General features: G+C 55.6%; 6 protein-coding genes across 6 annotated transcripts; 3 read left to right on the top strand and 3 right to left on the bottom strand.

The window, feature by feature from the left end:
- Positions 1 to 567: 567 nt before the first annotated feature.
- POSPLADRAFT_1039126 (hypothetical protein) lies at positions 568 to 1,406 on the top strand (the record flags this gene model as incomplete). Its single annotated transcript, XM_024477493.1, is given in 5 exon segments — positions 568 to 732; positions 794 to 856; positions 905 to 1,036; positions 1,098 to 1,220; positions 1,231 to 1,406. Coding segments are annotated over 4 exon segments (433 nt in total), but the record flags the coding sequence as incomplete, so codon positions are not given.
- A 345-nt stretch (positions 1,407 to 1,751) lies between these two features.
- Positions 1,752 to 3,171, bottom strand: POSPLADRAFT_1044878 (hypothetical protein; the record flags this gene model as incomplete). Its single annotated transcript, XM_024478630.1, has 4 exons — positions 1,752 to 1,838; positions 1,896 to 2,450; positions 2,502 to 2,718; positions 2,789 to 3,171. 4 exons carry the CDS (start codon positions 3,169 to 3,171, stop codon positions 1,752 to 1,754), a joined length of 1,242 nt encoding a protein of 413 aa, XP_024342323.1.
- Positions 3,172 to 3,579: 408 nt separating this feature from the next.
- On the top strand, positions 3,580 to 5,710 carry POSPLADRAFT_1065275 (hypothetical protein; the record flags this gene model as incomplete). The annotated part of the gene is made up of 4 exons (XM_024481924.1): positions 3,580 to 4,393; positions 4,441 to 4,519; positions 4,920 to 5,195; positions 5,645 to 5,710. The coding sequence occupies exons 1-4, from the start codon at positions 3,756 to 3,758 to the stop codon at positions 5,708 to 5,710; spliced, it is 1,059 nt and encodes a 352-aa protein (XP_024342322.1). The 5' UTR covers positions 3,580 to 3,755.
- Positions 5,711 to 7,168: 1,458 nt separating this feature from the next.
- POSPLADRAFT_1044876 (hypothetical protein) lies at positions 7,169 to 8,910 on the top strand (the record flags this gene model as incomplete). Its single annotated transcript, XM_024478629.1, has 4 exons — positions 7,169 to 7,260; positions 7,284 to 7,557; positions 7,590 to 8,450; positions 8,542 to 8,910. The coding sequence occupies 4 exons, from the start codon at positions 7,169 to 7,171 to the stop codon at positions 8,908 to 8,910; spliced, it is 1,596 nt and encodes a 531-aa protein (XP_024342321.1).
- Positions 8,911 to 9,096: 186 nt separating this feature from the next.
- POSPLADRAFT_1065274 (hypothetical protein) lies at positions 9,097 to 12,237 on the bottom strand (the record flags this gene model as incomplete). The annotated part of the gene is made up of 7 exons (XM_024481923.1): positions 9,097 to 9,714; positions 9,770 to 9,845; positions 9,907 to 10,084; positions 10,143 to 10,519; positions 10,569 to 10,955; positions 11,008 to 11,983; positions 12,048 to 12,237. 7 exons carry the CDS (start codon positions 12,235 to 12,237, stop codon positions 9,340 to 9,342), a joined length of 2,559 nt encoding a protein of 852 aa, XP_024342320.1. The 3' UTR covers positions 9,097 to 9,339.
- Positions 12,238 to 12,935: 698 nt separating this feature from the next.
- Positions 12,936 to 13,547, bottom strand: POSPLADRAFT_1054264 (hypothetical protein; the record flags this gene model as incomplete). The annotated part of the gene is made up of 4 exons (XM_024480501.1): positions 12,936 to 13,022; positions 13,084 to 13,215; positions 13,267 to 13,329; positions 13,392 to 13,547. The coding sequence occupies 4 exons, from the start codon at positions 13,545 to 13,547 to the stop codon at positions 12,936 to 12,938; spliced, it is 438 nt and encodes a 145-aa protein (XP_024342319.1).
- Positions 13,548 to 18,082: the final 4,535 nt, after the last annotated feature.

Below are 18,082 nucleotides of genomic sequence, written 5' to 3'. Positions count from 1 at the left end.
TCGCCCTCTTGCGCGCGGGTGATATGTTGGCAGCCTCACACCAGAGGTTACCTGGTCTCTCAGGCCTGATTATACACTCTCCTCGTTGTCAACGGGCGTATCCTTAACGGGATCGAGTGCTTTCTGGGCTGGGGATAGACATGACGATACTCAAACGGTGAATTGATGTCCTCACCTTACTAATTGAGTGCAGGACTGTATCATCTCGTTGACATGAATGCTTGCAGTTCTTTCCTCATGGGCATCTACGCATCGTTCCTGACGCAGTGGAAAGTCACCGAGAGGCCAGTGCGGGATAGCAATCACGGAAGCAAACAAAGATCGGGCTGCACGCGGAAGTATTCTCCAGCGTTTGCTCGCCCTCGCGTCGGACATGGCCACAATAGGGAACGGACCAGTATTTCACTACGCGACCCTTACGAGACCCAAGCTTCTCGCGTATCTGGCCCGTATATGAGGGCCAGTCTCGCTCTCTGGCCCTCCTTTCTCTCCCCTCCCACCACACCCTCATTCTGATTTGCTTCGTACACCACGTATTCTACGCTCAACACTCATTCTTGAATATATAACCCCTTGATGCGTGCTCCAGAGCCGCCATACCCCTCATTTACTCTCGTCATGTGTGCTGCCCTCAACGATACCGCTCGCCTTCCTGCCTACAGAGAGGCCCGTCGTCGCCGACACCACCCCTACACAAGGCCACCTCGCCGTCAGACGCCTGACTACCTGATGGTGTGTCGTTCTTCCTGATGAACAGGCCACAGACATGTGTTGAAGTTACTATGACTGGTAGGACACGATTGATTACCGTGACGTAGACGAACGTGATGCCGTGGGTCTGATGCTTGACTCGCTCGTGAGGTTCAGCGTCTTTCTTACTCGTGGTTCTGCTGATCAGTCCCTTCAGCCCACTGCTCCTGCGGCCGCTGACTCTGTGATGATGAACACTCAGGACGACGTGATGCACCTGGACGAAGCTTTGCATGGCGTCAAGGCTGATTGGAAGGGGCGTCGTAGATTGTCGACATTGATTATTGTACGTGTCTTATGCATGAAGATGGTCGTCGAAGCTTATGCTATGTCTGCTGTGGCTTCAGGATCTTGCACTCGCTGTTTGCCGACGGTGCCAGGGAATGCGTCTTGTCAAAAAGTCATCCACTAACAGCGTGGATTTATTAGACTGAGCTGCCATCTCTAGAATTATCAGGACTGCTGCTTTAACGCGAATTGACGCGAATTGATCTTGCTTGTCTTGTCCTGTTTGTTAATATCGCTGCATTTGTACCTATAGAATTCGTCGAGTCTGTTTTTGCTTTGGAATTCTTCCATCTTGCGTTGGTTGAAGTTATTGTCATCATAATCTTGGGAGAGCCCATACATGTATCATAAGTAAATACACACCGCACCTTACACCGTGAGATGAATTTGGTTATGCTTTATTTGCTATCATATTTGTTCGACGAGATGATCGCGCACGCAATGGCGTTGATTATCGATTTGTTGTCACTTTCGCAGTGGTTGAACTGCAAGCGATGAAGCGGCCTTGGACGGAATTCAGTTCGTCAAATCATGCCTTGCGCTGTGAGTCTGGTCAACTTCTGGGCTTGCCGAATATGTCGTTTTGTACATGCGCTCAAATTCATCGTTTCATGATTTCCCACAATGCGCGCAGAAACTGCTGTGTGAACGTGTAATGCATGCGTGACAAGACGATTGTCCCTGGAATACCAATGTGAAAGATACAATGTGGTTTAGTTGGTCCAAACGTCGACCATTTCGGACTGATGGGTCATAACGGCGGCGTCTTTGCGGACGGGCATAACGCGCGGATACACGAACTATAATGATACTCTTCGGTAAGCAGATATCGCATAGATGAGCTTGCGAGGACTTGCCTTTTCGTCATATTCATGCAACACCTCAGCGGCGATAATAGCGCGGTCCTTCAGTAATGTTTCATAGGCACGCGTCATCGCCCTCATCTGCACGCTCACCGTCCCCATGATGCAGCATATAAGCATCCAATTTGCGCTCGTGACCGCTGTCCACAGCAGGGCATGGACGGGAGAGTAGATTGCGAACAGCGTGCTCTCTAATTCGCCGGGAGTCCAGACCTCAAGCTGCTGTATGCGCTCTGTCGAGTTGATGCCTCTGATAGTTTGTTCACGTGCCTTTGGCGGGCTCAAGTTCAGCAGGAAGCGTATCGAGAGCATGAGGGCGCGCCCGAGATGTGAGAGCAAAGACAGTGCGAGAGATCCTAGTTGTATGCGCCGCCTGGGGGGCTCATTGTCGTCTTGGGGTCGGACAACGCGCGGGCGAGAGACATAAGCAGCGTGCGGGGACGAAACTGGGTCTGAGGCAAGAGTGAGCTGATATATCCGGGTGCGTGTGAAAAGATACAGCGTATTGAGGACCGCAGCACTGAAAAGGATGGTGGCTGTTGGTATTGTCTGTAAGAGCAGTGAGATTCACACATAGCCTGCACGGGCACGCTCCCTTACCCAGTCAAACCAAGAATCCCCTTCTCCCTCCCTATACATGTCTTCCCAGCCGAGATCTGAATCTGGCACCCTGCTGATGCGCGCGACGCGTACGCATAGATGCAGAAAGTGCAGAAATCCACCAAGGAGATATGCCGACGTTACCGAAGAGGGTAGGGGGACATTATGCGGGAAAAGTGATATCTGGAAGGCTATCTCGGACGGAATGGAGGAGATCCTGTGCGGTTATCATCGACTAAGTTGGAGCATAAGGCTGTCCACGTTGAAGTTATGGGAAGGAAACGCACCGCTCAACCAAGCCTTTCTTGCGTACAACACGCTGACTCCTTTTGCCTCCGGGTGTTAGAGGTCCGGGCGATGCCGCACCCGGTGTGCCCACCTCGCTCTGCCGGAGCCCTCTGACACGTTTTCCCTGAAGTGGGGTGGCGTACGGAGGTGGCCTTTGTGAACGCGCTGCCTCCCAGTCAAATGGTGTGGATGCTGATATCGAAGGAGACGTAGCCGGCGAAATCGGGTACACAAGGCGAGTGCGCGGCGTAACAGGGACTGGAGTGCCTCGGAGAGGCGTCGAGGGCACCGACGCTGGCGACGCAGAGGTACTGCCACGCCGAGGGGTCGACGTCCCCACCGTAGCGTTGTTCGTCTGTGCGAATCTGCGGAGCTGAGACATCGGAGGCGAAGGCGATACCAGTTCGTGCTCGGCGTCGGGGTTGAGAGAAAACGCGTCGACGTGATGAACGCGTTGCACACGTGTGGCCGCGCCTCTGCAGGCGTGTGACCTATTGCCACGTCACGATCACGCGGTCACGACCCTGCAGACGCATCCTGGTCCCCTTTCCTGAGCTTATCGGGGCCCAAATCGCGCCTTGAGGCTCTGCAGCCCTTGAAGCGGCGCGCAGTACACGAGGCGGGACCGCATGGAATTCCCTCCAAGGGGTGACCGAGCTAACGTGACGCACGGCGAACAATCAATTCTCGACACGTGTTGATTATTTATTCCTATTTGCACACCAGGTCTCCCAAATAGGAAACAATGTTCAAAAGTCAACATACGAGACCGTCCGGCTCATCCCTCCCCTCCATCTTCTCCCTCTTGCCTTGCCTCCTTGTCGTAAAATTCAGCCACTATTCAGACTTCATCCTGAAAACTGAACACGCGTAACGCCCACCCTCCGTCCCGTTTTCACCATTACGTCCACGTTTAGAGCCGCTACCTCCACATCCTTGTCGCCCTCGAACTCCGTTAGCGTCAGGATGGCCCAACCTTCCTCTTCGCATAGAGAACGGGAGCGCGAGCGCGAGCGCAGCAGTTCCTCCCGACGTAGCCGTCGTACAATCTCGTCCACCACGCTCCTCCTCGTCCTGTCCCTCGTCCTCGCCGTCCTTGCCGTTATGCTCTCGCTACCGTCTACTCAGGCCGGGCGCAACCCTGCTGCTGCTATTCCCAGCGAGCCTGGAGCCAACCCAGCCGACAACGGAGGACTACTAGGCTACCTCTCGCCCAAGCGCACACAGGCTCTCCTCGCGCGTGAGAGTAACATCGCCGTTCGTGAAGCAGAGGTTGCGCGTCGCGAGGCCGAGATCCTCGCAGGTGCACCTGGCGGCGTGATCGCGAACCAGGCGCCTGTCGTTTGCCCGGTCTGCCCTACGGTTGTCGAGAAGGTCACCGAGCCTCCGCCTCCCATTCAGACGGTTATCAAGGAGGTCGTGAAGGAGGAGTCGCTCACCCCGCCCGGGTGGTGGGATCAGGCGCGCATTCGCGCGGAAGATATCCTGGACCGCGAGCTTAAAATTGCTGAGCGTGAGCGCGAGATCAGCAGGCGTGAGGAACAGGTCAACCGACGCGAACACGACGCGTCTCGTCGCGAGAGCTGGATTATGGAGCAGTTAATGTATGTGACATGTCTTCATTCGTGTTCGCTCGTCTAACCCATCCCAGGGCTCTCAATGATGACCAACCGGCCCTCGAAGAGGAGTATGTCTATGAACCTGCGCCGCCGCCGAGACGGAATCCCAAGGTACCACCGCCTCCGCCTCCCTACCCCCAGCGCCGCTCCGAGCTCTGAGACGAAGGGGGATTCCTCCATATGCCGACAATTTATCTATTTTGTCCTGCTTTTATGTACAAGTTCGTTGTCTCCGTCGCATCCTCCCCCCTCCTTCGTCGCCGGGCTTGGGGGATAACGGTGTTTCAAGCTTTGTCCCCCTTGTCCTCTTGCCATCTGGTAGCCCGTCTGTTCGACTCGTCTCCGATCTTCGATCGATCGCTGTGTAACGCGTCTCGGAGACGCGTCCCACGTGATACGATACGTTCACGTCGTCACTTTACCGTGACACGCGAACGCAGACGGGCTATCAGTTTGCACTCCCCTCTTTGTGCTAACCAATAGTTGCTGATTGTCTCTTTTCCCTCCTCAGGTTCCCCTTTTCGACGCTCTTCCTCCCCCACTTATTGTGACCGAAACAGCCTACGAGATGGCGACTGAGGTCAGGACGGTCACGCACACGCAACGTTACACAGTTCCTACGGAGGTTATCGCTCCTCCGCCCGCCAGCACTCGCCGGGCCGCGACGCCTACGCCGCAAATGTTGTCGCGTTCCTCATCCACGACTCACATTCCGCGGACGACTGCTGTAGAGGTCATCACCGAGGAACCTGTGATCCCCGAGCCTGAAGAAGAAACTGTCGCGATCGTGCGTAAGCCGCGGCCACGCATGCCGGCACCGGCTCGGTGGTGGTGATCCCTGGTGGATTGTGGTGGACATTTATTACGATGTGCAATGCCCTTGACGTGCTGAGCTTGACCCTTTCGGATCCTATCGCTTTTATTGCTTGATTTTCTATTCGCTCCTCATTGACGGCATATGTTGAAACCCACCCTGATGCGCTGTACCACCTTGCTCCGGCTTCTCCGCCACCCCTTGCTCTTTCGATCTTGCTTTCCGTGCGACACCTGCATTCTCTGTACCGACTTGTACCATTCACGCGATACGACTCACTGACGGATGGAGAAGTCCTCAGCACGGCATTTACGGCATTCCTGTCTTTGTAGGCTTGTTATATACTGCGGGCTGGATAGTGTAGATTACTTACCAGGACTACACACGTTGTCGCTGCGACAATACGATTGCACTGTCTTTAGACTCGCGTGTCGCTAAAAGCCCCGAGTGATTTGCGGTGTGATTTTGATGTCAGTGGTCTGTGGTGAAACACGACATGTACTGATGCGGGCGGTCATCAAGAGAACTCCGAGTCTATCGCAGTGCGGATGCAAAGTCGAGCGCAATAGCAGGAGGGCCATTAGCGGTGAGATTCGCTCTGATCATGAGACGGCGGTGACCACGAGGCAGACACTCAAAGCAGGCACAAAGACTGCGGCACCTCATTGTCATCGCCCATCGAGTCGTCGTCGCCGGCGGCTGCAGCGACGAAGCTAGTTGTGCCGTTGTCCTCGATCTCGATCGTCGATTGCCGTTGGATCCTGTCTCGTATCCAGCTTATTTCTTGCATTCGCCGTCCTCTGCGCCTGCTCAGCGGCACTTCTTCTCCCACTACCCTTCGTCAAACCACATTCCCGGCCTCAGCGCAGGCCCCGTCGTCGACAGGGACTGCCGCGGAGAGCCCGGGCCATTCGTCGGCAAACGACATTGTCCAGGGCCAGGCCGCCCTCGACGCTTCCCCGCGCACTCCGTCCATGAACCCTGCATCCCGCAGAACATTCGCCCCGCCAATCGACACAGACAGAAGCGCACAGTCGCTAGCTCTTTTACGTCATGCCTCTGGTCCGCTGTATGGTGCGCGCTCAACTCTATTTATCCCCCTGATTTCGCGCTCACGATGGCCCCTTCGCCGTTCTTCCCATACCGTCCATCCAGTTCTACACCGACGCCGGCGAGCCCATTAACAGCGGCTGCAGGCGCCTCGGCAACGGCTGCGAGTTCGTCCATCCCAGCGAGCCCATGTGGTCCTCTGCGCAGCCTAGCAAGCACAAGTATACGGTATGTCCTGCCCCCATCTCCCACCGTCTTCTCTGTACTGATCCCTGCCATTCAGCCCGGCGGCGGTCCGCGCGGCCGCGGGCGAGGCAGAGGTGGTACGCCCCCCTTCGGCAACCCCTCCGGCGATAGTGGCTGGAGTAAAGGCCGGGGCGGCAGCACCAGCGCTGCATCCGGCTCGGGGTTCAGCAAGCCCCTGCCTGCGGGCCCGCGAAGTGCCACGACCAAAGACAAGGAGAAAGAACAGGAGCCGACGTGGGGAAAGGGGTGGGGGTCGAGCGATGCGAGCGGAGGGTGGGGCGCTGTGTCCGTCCCGCAAGAGGCGCGATCGACAGGTCCAACCAACTCAGCGGATACGGGAGGAGGGTGGGGGGCACCAGATACCGGCTGGTCTGGTGCTTCTAGTGGTAGTGGGTGGGGGAATACTGGTGGCGGAGAGAGCGCGTCGGGCGGGTGGGGGGATACGGGGGGCGGAGGATGGGGTAGTAGCACTACCAGCGATGGATGGGGCTCTGGCGGTGGGTGGGGGACGGCAGCAACAGAGACAACGAAGGAGAAGGAGAAAGACAAGGCGGCAGAGACCCCCAAGGACCCGTTCGGCTTCACTGCAGTGAGTACGTCTGGGAAATGGGGCAACGCGTCCGAGCCCAGCACCAGCACCAGTGCCAAGGATGTTGCAGTTCAACAACCTCAGCCTAACGCACCGGAACAGACTGGAGGCCCTACCCCTGAGACAACCACTCTTCCTCACCCGCCAAGCCCCGTGCGGTCAGAACACTCGGACAGGCCTGCGCCCTCTCGGCGTGGTTCCGCCCGCGAAGAACTATCCATCACGATCCCGTCGACCTACGACGTGCTATCTTCGGCAGCAAGCACGTCTGCTTCACCGTTTGCGTCGCTCCTGAATCCCAGCACCGCGGAGCGCAAGACATCATACACGTTCAGCGACTTCGGCGCGGGCATCCCGCGCGCGGCGTCTCCTTCGCCGTCAAATACAGAGGAGCCACAATCGGCGTCGAGTTCTATGGCACGGGACCCATGGCAGAAATACATCAAGTGCGTCTGCCATACCCTATCTGCGCACGCGCATAGTTACTGACGCTCCCGGGTGACAGGGCCATTCAGCGTGCCGTCACGCTCCACCAGAAACTCGCCGAGGCGGAGGCGAAGCGCGACAGCCTCCGCCGCCTCCAGAAGTCGCCGCAGTTCCACAGCGCGACCCCGCGCATGATCGAGCGGCTCGAGGGCCTCCGGATCGAGCACGAGCGCGTCCTTGGGGGGCTGAAGAAGCGCTTCAGCGACGCCATCAACACGCTCGCCGCGTTCCCGCCCGGCATCAGCCCGTTCGACGGGCCCTCGCGCGCGGGGAGCGTCGGCGCGGACGCGGAACCGCCCCCAGCGGCGGAGGATATAGAGCGGTACGCAGTGGAGGTGCGCGAGTGGATGGACGCGGTGCGGCCCTACGTCGACTCCCTGCGCGCACAGGCGACGCAGCCTCCGCCAGCACCGCCTGCAGAGGAGGACGCCCCGCAGGTGCCGGCAAAGCGCAAGCGCCGCGCGGGCGACACCGATGCCCAGGACCCGGTCGAGAGCGCAGTCGCCGAGGTCTCGGAGCGGCTCGCGCGGCTCGAGGTGACCGCGGACGAGCTCGACACATACCTGCAGGATCTGCGGACGTCGTCGCAGGCGGCCATCAACGCGGCGCTCGTGCGCATCGAGCAGGCTGCCGTGCCCCCGGAACCCACGGAAGACGGCGAGATTGTTCCAGTGCCAGCACTGGATGCAGACGTGGGGGTGCCCGGGGCGTGCACTCGCCGCCTGCGCGAGGCGTCGTCAGAGCTGGCGCGGCTGCGCGGGGAGCTGAAGACGCTGCAGACGCGTGACCACAACTGGTGGCGGCAGCAGTACGCGCTGAGCACAGAGAACGAGGGGCTCAAGATGCGCATTTCGCAAGTACGTGGTTCTCTGCTCTCGGATGAATGTCCCCGTACTTTGTCGCTGACTACATCACGCGCACGCTTTTTTATTTCGCTTTCGTCGTTAGCTCGAAGAGAGTGAGACGCAAGAACGCGCGCAGCTCGCGGCGGACGCCCAGGAACTGCGCAAGCTGCGCGAGCAGGTGCAGAACCTCACGGCGCCGCGTCCCGACGTGCCCCAGCTCCCGCCGCAGCCGTCGCTAGATGATCTCGTGTCGCTGTTTGAGGCGGAAATGCGACCACGCTGGCGCGAGGACGCTATGCGTGGGCTGGGTGCGATGCGGGAGGGCGTGGAACAGCAGCTGCGCACACAGCAGCAGGCGGTGCTGTCGCAGGTGTGGGGCGCTATGAAGCCGACGCTGCGTATCGTGGACAGCATACAGGACTTCATGGAGGTCCAGAGCACGTCGAGTGACCAACAAGCAGTGAGCTCGTAAGAGGTCCTGCGCTGTACGCTTTGATCTGCTGCCAATGTGCTTGGTTCGATGTGTTTTATTTAGTTTATGCAATCATGAGTAATAGACAATGTTATATACGTTATAGATCTTTACAGGCGCCAGGCATCTTAATTGGAACATTTGCGGCTCGTACAATGACATGCAGCTCGCGGAACTGCAAAGACTCCAGGGAATGAACTACAACTGAGTATGTACGTAGCACTTATATTACATGCATTGCTAGCTCGCGGGCGAGTCCGAGGACGGCGGATGATCACAGGAACTACAAGCAAGGTACATATGCACGACCATGAACATGCGTGTAATGGAATCTTGCCCTGGACGTTCAACACTGAGAGCGACATACCATCTAATAGCAAATGACGGGAACAAGAAACAGGCCGATCCAGACACAGACTTAGAGCAACATCAGAAGAGATCGGAGCCAGGGAACAGCTGCGACTCCTCCCCCTCTTCCTCGTCGCTCTCGTGATGCGGCGGGAGCGTCGTGCTCAGTAGCGGCTCAGGGAGCACACTCATGCGTCTGCTCAAAGGCATCCTCGTCTGTGAGTTTAGCCCCGAGGACGCGGGCGAGTGCGGGTCAGGGAGGGGTGGCGATCGCGTCTCCAGGGGCGACTCCTCGAAGGGATCTGGTGTTGCCTCTCGTTGCACAGGCGGCAGGGGGTGCGGCTCCAAGCGTTCGCGGGGCCGCTGTGAGATTGATGTCGGCTGGTGTGAGACTGGTGCCGACTGTTGCGGGCGACGCTGTTGCGTAGATCGAGTTCCTCGGTTCTCGTACTCGAACTACGGTGAAACAGGCGTCATTAAGTAATACATGGTCATGATTTATAGTACTTACTGCCTCAAATACCTCGTCCCTATGGCGCTCACCCACGTCCTTGTCGATGCAGTAGCAGATGTACAGTGTATCCGCGCTGTCATAGATTTGAAATATGAGTGGGTGTCGCTGTGAAATGCGTTTACGGGTGAACTCACGTGTCTCTGACCAGACCAACACAGAATAGGCCAACAAGAGCCGTCACCGCTCCCGCGAGCAGCGCGGCCGGCAATGCCTGATCCGGCGCGTCTAGGGTGTGTGCCACGAACAGATACGTGCCCAAAGCGAACGGGAACGTGAGCGTCAGAGGGGCAACCGTCAGGATAGTCAGCGACGCTGCCAGCAGTCAACAATGAGAATTGGCCTGATATACATAGTTAGGCGGGGAACTCACGTTCGGTCTTGAACCGTCTGCGATAGTTCACCACCGACGAACTCTCCACGGCCGCAGTCAGCGCGCGTGCGCGTCGTGCGCTCGGGAAGAAGGGATCGCCCGTCAGGCCCATGTAGACCAATGCGTACTTGCTCAGCGTTCCTGTTACGTTCTCTAGGTAGCCAACGGCCATACCAGCACCGACGCTTAGCAAGCGGAGATACGGCGGCAAGTAGTACGGGAGAGTGCGAAGGCCAGCGGTCAAGAGACCGAGCAGGCGGAGACCTGCGATAATCAGGGCCGAGAGGACGACAGACCCGAGCGAAGGCTGTGTAGCACGCGTGAGCGCTGCGTGGATTATGTGTGTGGAGGTAGGCGGGGGCGGTGGCAGGGCGGGGCTTGCGAGACGTCAGTCAGAACTAGAAACGTTGCGAACTGGGTACTTACTCGGCGAAGTACCACGCCCCGATGACGCCCGCACAGGTCACCCGCAGGAGGCCGCGCGCGACGCCCCAGCTCCATAGCCAGATGCCAACCGTCCCTGCAATGGCCCAGTTGGCCCACCCATAGATGTGCCACTCGAACTGGGTGTTTGGAGAGGTGGCATACCCAACAAGCAGGAGGCGGAATGCAAGCGTGACAAATGGAATGGACGCCACGAGCGTTGCGAGGAGGACGGCGGGGGAGAGCGCCAGGAGAAAAGGGTTGGCGACAAGGAGACGGGTTGTCAGCGTGAGGAGTGAGGACGCAGTATGGATGTCTCGAGGGAGGTCGAGCAACTTGCGAGCGGTCAACAGAGATAGCACCAATGGTACCAGCGAGAAGATGCGCAGGCTAGAAGTGTGTCAGCAATGGTGTGATGTCATTACAAATGTGATTGGCGTACCCGACTGTTTCTCCCCAAGTTGGTTCCTGATTGCCATCCCACATGAAGCTGCCTACAAATGCCCATATCGCCGAAATGAACAGGGTGGCTGGGATGAACACCGAAGTAGCAACCATGACAGGCTTGACAAATATCCGTAGGAGATAAACATGCAGATACGCGACAACGGCACTCAGGACGATCAGTATCGTGAGCAGTGGGATGGTATGCAGAAACGTGACATAGGGGAGTTTGCCCCCACCACCAGGGGGACGATGGGTGAGGAAGAGCACAAGGATGGAAAAGAAGGCACATATGCTGAGCCCAGCACACCACAGAGCTGTCCAGACAAAGTCGTTGTATTTCCGCCGCCCTCGCGGGACGTAGCGAGGGTCAGGCAGGGAGAAGATGTCTAGGGGTCGTGTGCGACCATCTCTAGGCAGCAAAGACTCTGTTAGTGAAAGGGTGGCCTCGGCTCGTGGTGGAGGTGGTAATGATGGTTGTTGTGGCTGCAGTCGATCAGTTCGAACATGGAGCTTAGAAGAAGTGGTCATAAAATCTGGTGGTGGGTGTCCCGAGTCGACAGACGAAGACGAGAGGGAGGGCGATGGTGACCGCAGAGGTGAAGCGTGCGCGAGCCATCCCTTTGCGCTCTCTCCTACTGACGCTCCTAGTAAAGGTATTGACTGCGACTGATGCCGAGACAGACCAGCTTCCTCTTCGTCGAGACGGAGATACGGGTCCTCGTCGTCTCCATACGCGTGTGCGTCTTCATGGCCCGCAGTGTGCCTGCTCATTGCGCTCGCACGCAAGTGCGGGTCGTCCAAGTCGTCCAGATCTGCCTCATCAGGGTTGCCTGCACGAGAACCGTTGTCGGTTGAGAAGGAGAAGAACAGAGGTTGAGAGGAGGACAGACTGGATGCTCCGGCTTGCGGTCTGTTCAAGAACTGAGATGCATATGCGGCGAACGACGTGGCCATTGTCTGACCCTCGACGTCTGTGTTCTCAAGCACGCAGAGCAGAACAGATCAGTTGAAAGATAAAGAAGGGACGCAACAGACGGCCGCGGTGTTGCGTTGGTGCTTCGGGTGATAGTAGCGCGTAAGCAGCCCGCACGGCGTCTCCGCTTGAGTCACTCCTCTCCCTCAATCGGTCACCCTGTCCTTGCGTTCGGCTGGGCCTGCTGCCCCGAGGAGGAGCGGCAGCACTCTCGTTCTCTTTTCGGGCCATCACGCTCCGTTCTCTCGACATGTCGATGCTGCCGTGCTGGCACAGACAATCCTGGACATATCAGCGGGGATACCGCGATCCATCTCGCAAGGGTACCCGATGCTGCCCAATCGATCGGTGTAATGTCATCGTCTCCTGAGCCTGCAGTGTTCCATGGGCCTGCAGTACCGAAGGTGCTGATCTCGCGGCCATGTCGAGGGGTAAGTCAATGTCATTCTCTCCCTCCCTTGGGCCGATATACGTTAGAAACTCACCCTGCAAAGCGCCCACAAAAATATTGACTGATCTCACTCGTATAATTCCGATTTAGCCGATTGTATCGCGGTGTCGCAACGTGTTCTGGTTCTGGGCGCATATAGTAGCAAATGATGACATGAGTCCATGTCTGGTGATCAGGGATCAAGACAAGGCAGGATCAATAACTCAAGGAGTCACTTCTTGATGATTGCGGCCACGACTATGCAACGATAAAGCCAGTATATTCTAGCTGTGACATGAGCAAGTGTAGTTTCCTTATAATACATTCATGGGTTCTCCCAAGATTATGATGACAATAACTTCAACAAATGCCAGATGGAAGAATTCCAAAGCAAAAACAGACTCGACGATTTCTATAGGTACAAATGCAGCGATATTGACGAGCAGGACAAGAAAATCAAGATCAATTCGCGTTGAAGCAAGAGTCCTGATGATTTTAGAGACGGCCGATTAATATCGGCTCAGTCCAATAAGTCTACGCTGTTTGTGCATGACTTTTTGACAAGACGCATTTCCTGGCACCGCCGGCAAACAGCGAGCGCAAGATCCTGAAGCCACAGCAAACATAGCATAAGCTTCGACGACCATCTTCATGCATAAGACACGTACAATAATCAGTGTCGACAATCTACGACGCCCCTGCCTATCAGCCTTGACGCCATGCAAAGCTTCGTCCAGGTGCATCGTGTCGTCCTGAGTGCTCATCATCGCAGAGTCGCTGGCCGCCCCAGGAGCATTGGGCTGAAGGGACTGATCAGCAGAACCACGAGCAAAAAAGACGCTGACCCTCACGAGCGAGTCAAGCATCAGACCCACGGCATCACGTTCGTCTACGTCACGGTAGTCAATCGTGTCCTATTCAGTCGTGTTAAGCTCAACACATGTCCGCGGCCTGTTCATCAGGAAGAACGACACACCATCAGGTAGTCAGGCGTCTGACGGCGAGGTGGCCTTGTGTAGGGGTGGTGTCGGCGACGACGGGCCTCTCTGTAGGCAGGAAGGCGAGCGGTATCGTTGAGGGCAGCACACATGACGAGAGTAAATGAGGGGTATGGCGGCTCGGGAGCACGCATCAAGGGGTTGTATATTCGTGAATGAGCGTAGAGTGTAGAATACGTGGTGTACGAAGCAAATCAGAATGAGGGTATGGTGGGAGGGGAGAGAAAGGAGGGGCAGAGGAGTAGAGAGCAAGACTGGCCCTCATATACGGGCCAGATACGCGAGAAGCTTGGGTCTCGTAAGGGTCGCGTAGTGAAATACTGGTCCGTTCCCTATTGTGGCCATGTCCGACGCGAGGGCGAGCAAACGCTGGAGAATACTTCCGCGTGCAGCCCGATCTTTGTTTGCTTCCGTGATCGCTACCCCGCACTAGCCTCTCGGCGACCTTCCGTGCGCCAGGCGCCATGTTCAGAGCTCTATGTGAGGCACTAGATGAGAATGCCGGAATGTGAGTAAGAGGCCACCGCAAACTAGGCAGTCAAACAAGGTGAGAATACGAGATTGCCAGCTTCATGTGAGGCACGTCTATTTCAAGGCTCGAATGGCCCTAGACCCACATTCCATGGTCAACAGACCCACATAACAAGGACGCTACGCCGACAAGCTCGAGATGCCGTGTGCGCGCGGACAATAAGACCTGCAGCACTTCAACTAGACACACTTGTAGTCGAGGGCTCGTGTTCTCCGACAATCCAGATTGTCAGATGGGAATGCATGCAAACCTCTCAATCATGATGATGGCTCGAAAAGCAAAGGGGCAGAGATTATAGATTTGTATCGCCCTCAAACGTCAGAATGCGCGGAGTCATCGCGCACGAAACGTATGTCACCCTCAACTTTTCAATATCTGACGGCGTGAGCTATGACAGGACAATAAGAAGTTGACGTGGTACATGAACATCAAAAGCCTCTCTGCCCGCGAAACGCAGTACATGGGTAGTAGCATGCTCATCGTCCACGCGTCGGCCCGCCTGCGTGACGTCGGGTCACACAGCCTTACTCTGTGACAATGAGCGCGCGTCAAGGTGAGCCCCACCACCACTCAAACCATCATGTCTCTTCTGAAGTTGTGTGCATGAAAATCGCAGGAGCAACAGACGGGAGCAATCGCTCACCGTTCAAGACCTCAGGCATGAAAACTGTAAACCCGACAGACGTGTTGCGACGATCAGAGCACAAGATGCATACATCGAAAACGCAAGGCACAATGCACGACTCACAGAACAACGACACAAGAGCGCAAAAAAGATAGGCGTGCAGCAAACTGAAGACACACCTTTATGATGCGGCAGAGCAAAATGTATCCGTCGTGATGTGAATACAGAATTCCAGCGTGCAATGTGTGCAAGAAGAGTGCGTCGCCCAGGACCGACTGAAGCCAGTCTTCGCTTCGGCAGCTGAAGCCTGAAGAGCACAAATCCGTCTAAGCAGCGGTAGCATAGCGTGGTGAATCGGTCGTGAAAGCTTCAACGCTGAATATCTTCTTTGTCGTCAGATGTGCAATGAGGAAAACCCCAGCGCGCAGGGTTGACCATTTGGAAGGGAGGCTGACGATGGAGTGCATGCCCCCTTCAGTATGACTGCCACTGAGGAGCCGTATTCAAGAGCATAGCAGATGGTGAGTAAGCGCAAGGTATCTTGTGCGTCGGGGAGCGAAGTTGCCTGGACGTTGCGACCACAAGCCACTGAGCCAGAGGGTGCTGTCCAATTGCTGAGCCGACAGGGCCAAATCGCCTGTGTCCATCATCGCAACAGATCTGCACATGCAGTGGATTTGAACAAATCGAACAGAAGACAGCATTCAATGTGAAGCAGGGTGATGTCGCCTACAGCCAACGGTGTAGAGCGTGAGCAAGGCGGTTGGGTCGAGGTGGGTGGTCGTTGGTAGTCAAGCGCGTTTGACAACTCCGCGATCGCCACATTCAGCTCAGGACTCGGCACTGGACAATAGTGACCAGACTACCTTTACCTGTTCAATCGTATCGCACACCTGCTCTGCACACCTTTCTCGACCTTCCAAACAGTAATGCGCTCTCTGCTGCAAATTTATACCAGGTTCCAACCGCTATTTCTCTCCCCGCTCTCACCTGGCTTGCCGTAACGAACCAACCGTAGACCACAGGCTATACGTCACTCAATCCTGACGCAAATCTGGCTGACATTGGCCATTGTGCATTTTTCGGACGATGCGCACACTAGCTTCTCGTACATCTGCGATCATCCTCTACTGCCATTGGGACTTCTACTTCCAAACTTGACGACACCCACCGACAAAGGTACAAGATCCCGACCTTCTCACGCGAAAACCCACCACTACGTATACAGTGCGACTGCGGGGTCTCTTAGCGATCGCTCATCCCTAGCAAGGGGTCTCCCGAATGCCTTGCACGCAGGAACGGTCGTCTGCGGCCGGATCGTGCGCTCTATAATGACACCAAACTTACTTGGCCCTCTATTCCACTCGCGACAACCTGATTCACCTCCGACTGAATTTCCTCTGTGATTTTCAACATATATATTCTTGTCGAGAAGCTCTGGGCCCTATTTTCCCGTATTTGTGAACAGATTTTGCAATGCGGGTGAGAATCATGACGGAAGAGGTACGCTTTGTGCTATCGCATGACCCACCGATTCGCTGACGAATAGGTGCCGACTGCCGTCATTTGCAGTTAAGCTTCGAGTAGTTCACTGAGCGAATCCACATTGATGTTGATGTTGAAAGGACCTTGAATCCTGAAGCGCGTAGTCATAGGTTGCGATCATCGTCAATACAGTGGCGTCTTCAACTCGACCTATCCGACGGCTGATGATGCATCGACGCAAGATCCTACACGCACGTATGATATAGGTATGCATTTCTGTGTGTGGTCCGGTCCAAGGATATCCTGCTCATTGGAAACCTGCTCCTGACCACCTTTTCTCCAGTATTTGCGCACCCAATGTCAACTAATACGCAAATCAGTGTTTGGACGCTATTACGACCTAGCTCTGACTCACGGCAGCTTCCGTAGGTTTTCAGTGATATGCGCACTGCGACATCACATTCTCGTGACTTAGGCTTTAGAGGCCAGAATCCAAGTGTGAAGCATTATCTAACAGCGAGCGGAATGTCATGGGCTAGGTGATTGTGAGTGGTCATACCCCTCGGCCACAGTAGATCGTCTCGTGTACATAATGCCATCTCAAATACTTATCGGGTGCATAACGGAAGTTCACGTCGGATGATCAATTTCAGCTGACCGTCTCCAAGCTACATAATTCGTGCAGCACATCGCCGTATGCACTGTAGATCCGCCCACGAATGAATGAACCAAGGATATTATATATGGAGGTTCTGTCACATCTGGTGGTCTTGCTTCACTATAGAAGCAAGCTCGCTAGAAGATACGGCCATTTGTAATGTCCTTTCAATATATATCTCCGGTGCGACTCGTTTGGAGATTACCGGAATCAATGTAGCACGGTTATATCAACATTCTGCAGGGGTCGCAGGGAGTCGCGGTGCGGATCCTGCTAATACTTAGGCGTCCATTCGCGCCAAAAGGATGTAGGATGCTGAGCCGATGGTGGACATATCTGCCATCACGCCCACAGCCATGTTTGTCCGGCTCGCCCTATTCTTTTGCTCCGCACTGCTATCGCGCTCCCTGTTGGAGGTATGGGGGTGCAGTGACGTCAGAGGGAAGAAGCATTCTGGTCATAAGAGCGGATAGAAACGTGACAGAATGCACACCTGGGAGCACGTCCCCAGGGGGAAGGAATGTGCATCTGCGCTTGGAAGAAACAATCATAAACCGAGAACCTCTTGCTTCTGGTTATGAGTGAAATAAGTGTTCACTACCGCGTGGTGGTATACACTCGGCGCACAGCGACTCTCTGGATTCTCTCGAAGTCTCTGCGCCGCCTGTAATTACCGTCTCCGAGTGCTGAGAAGGAGGTAGAATTGCATTGACATCTGAGAGAAAGCAAATTCTTAATCATTATAGTGAAGAAATATTGTGAGCAAAGTACATACCTCGGGAAGGCTTCCTACATCACAGGACGAGGTGGAAGGCTCACTAGCGACTCTTCGACTTTGTATGCCACACTGGTTTTCGGACCCTCACATATATCGACGCTAGCTATGGCACATCGTTAGTGAAAGTTGTAACATAGACGGCGGATTGGTCATGTGCACCGACATGTTATAGAGGCGAAGACAGCTTCAGCTATCCAACCATTCGCAGCGCAGATTTACGGATCTGGCACATCCCCTAGTCTCCTGTGAGCGGAACGAAATACACTTCCTTCAACCTACGCAGGCTCCGGATATCCATGTATAACAACATCCCCGGCCGCCATACTTTCTTCTTCCGGTACACTGGCGATGTCTAATGCGTCTGCAAGTCCGGCCTCGACCTCGGCTTGTGCGCGCACGCTCACAACGCCAGCTACACTGTTCGGCGCCGCAGCTGTCGCTTGAGACACAATGTAATGATCTTGGATCGCTTGCCTTGCAAGTGTTGGAATATATGATGTATGAGATCTAGTACAAGATTGTGGCTATTGCCTAGCACATATTGGTGGGAGTTCCTGTATCAAGATCGCTTGCCAGTGATTGCACTTCCTA

This window comes from Postia placenta, assembly GCF_002117355.1.
Source record: "Postia placenta MAD-698-R-SB12 unplaced genomic scaffold POSPLAscaffold_3, whole genome shotgun sequence".
Lineage (NCBI taxonomy): Eukaryota > Fungi > Basidiomycota > Agaricomycetes > Polyporales > Adustoporiaceae > Rhodonia > Rhodonia placenta.
This window is presented reverse-complemented; position numbering and strand designations above follow the sequence as displayed.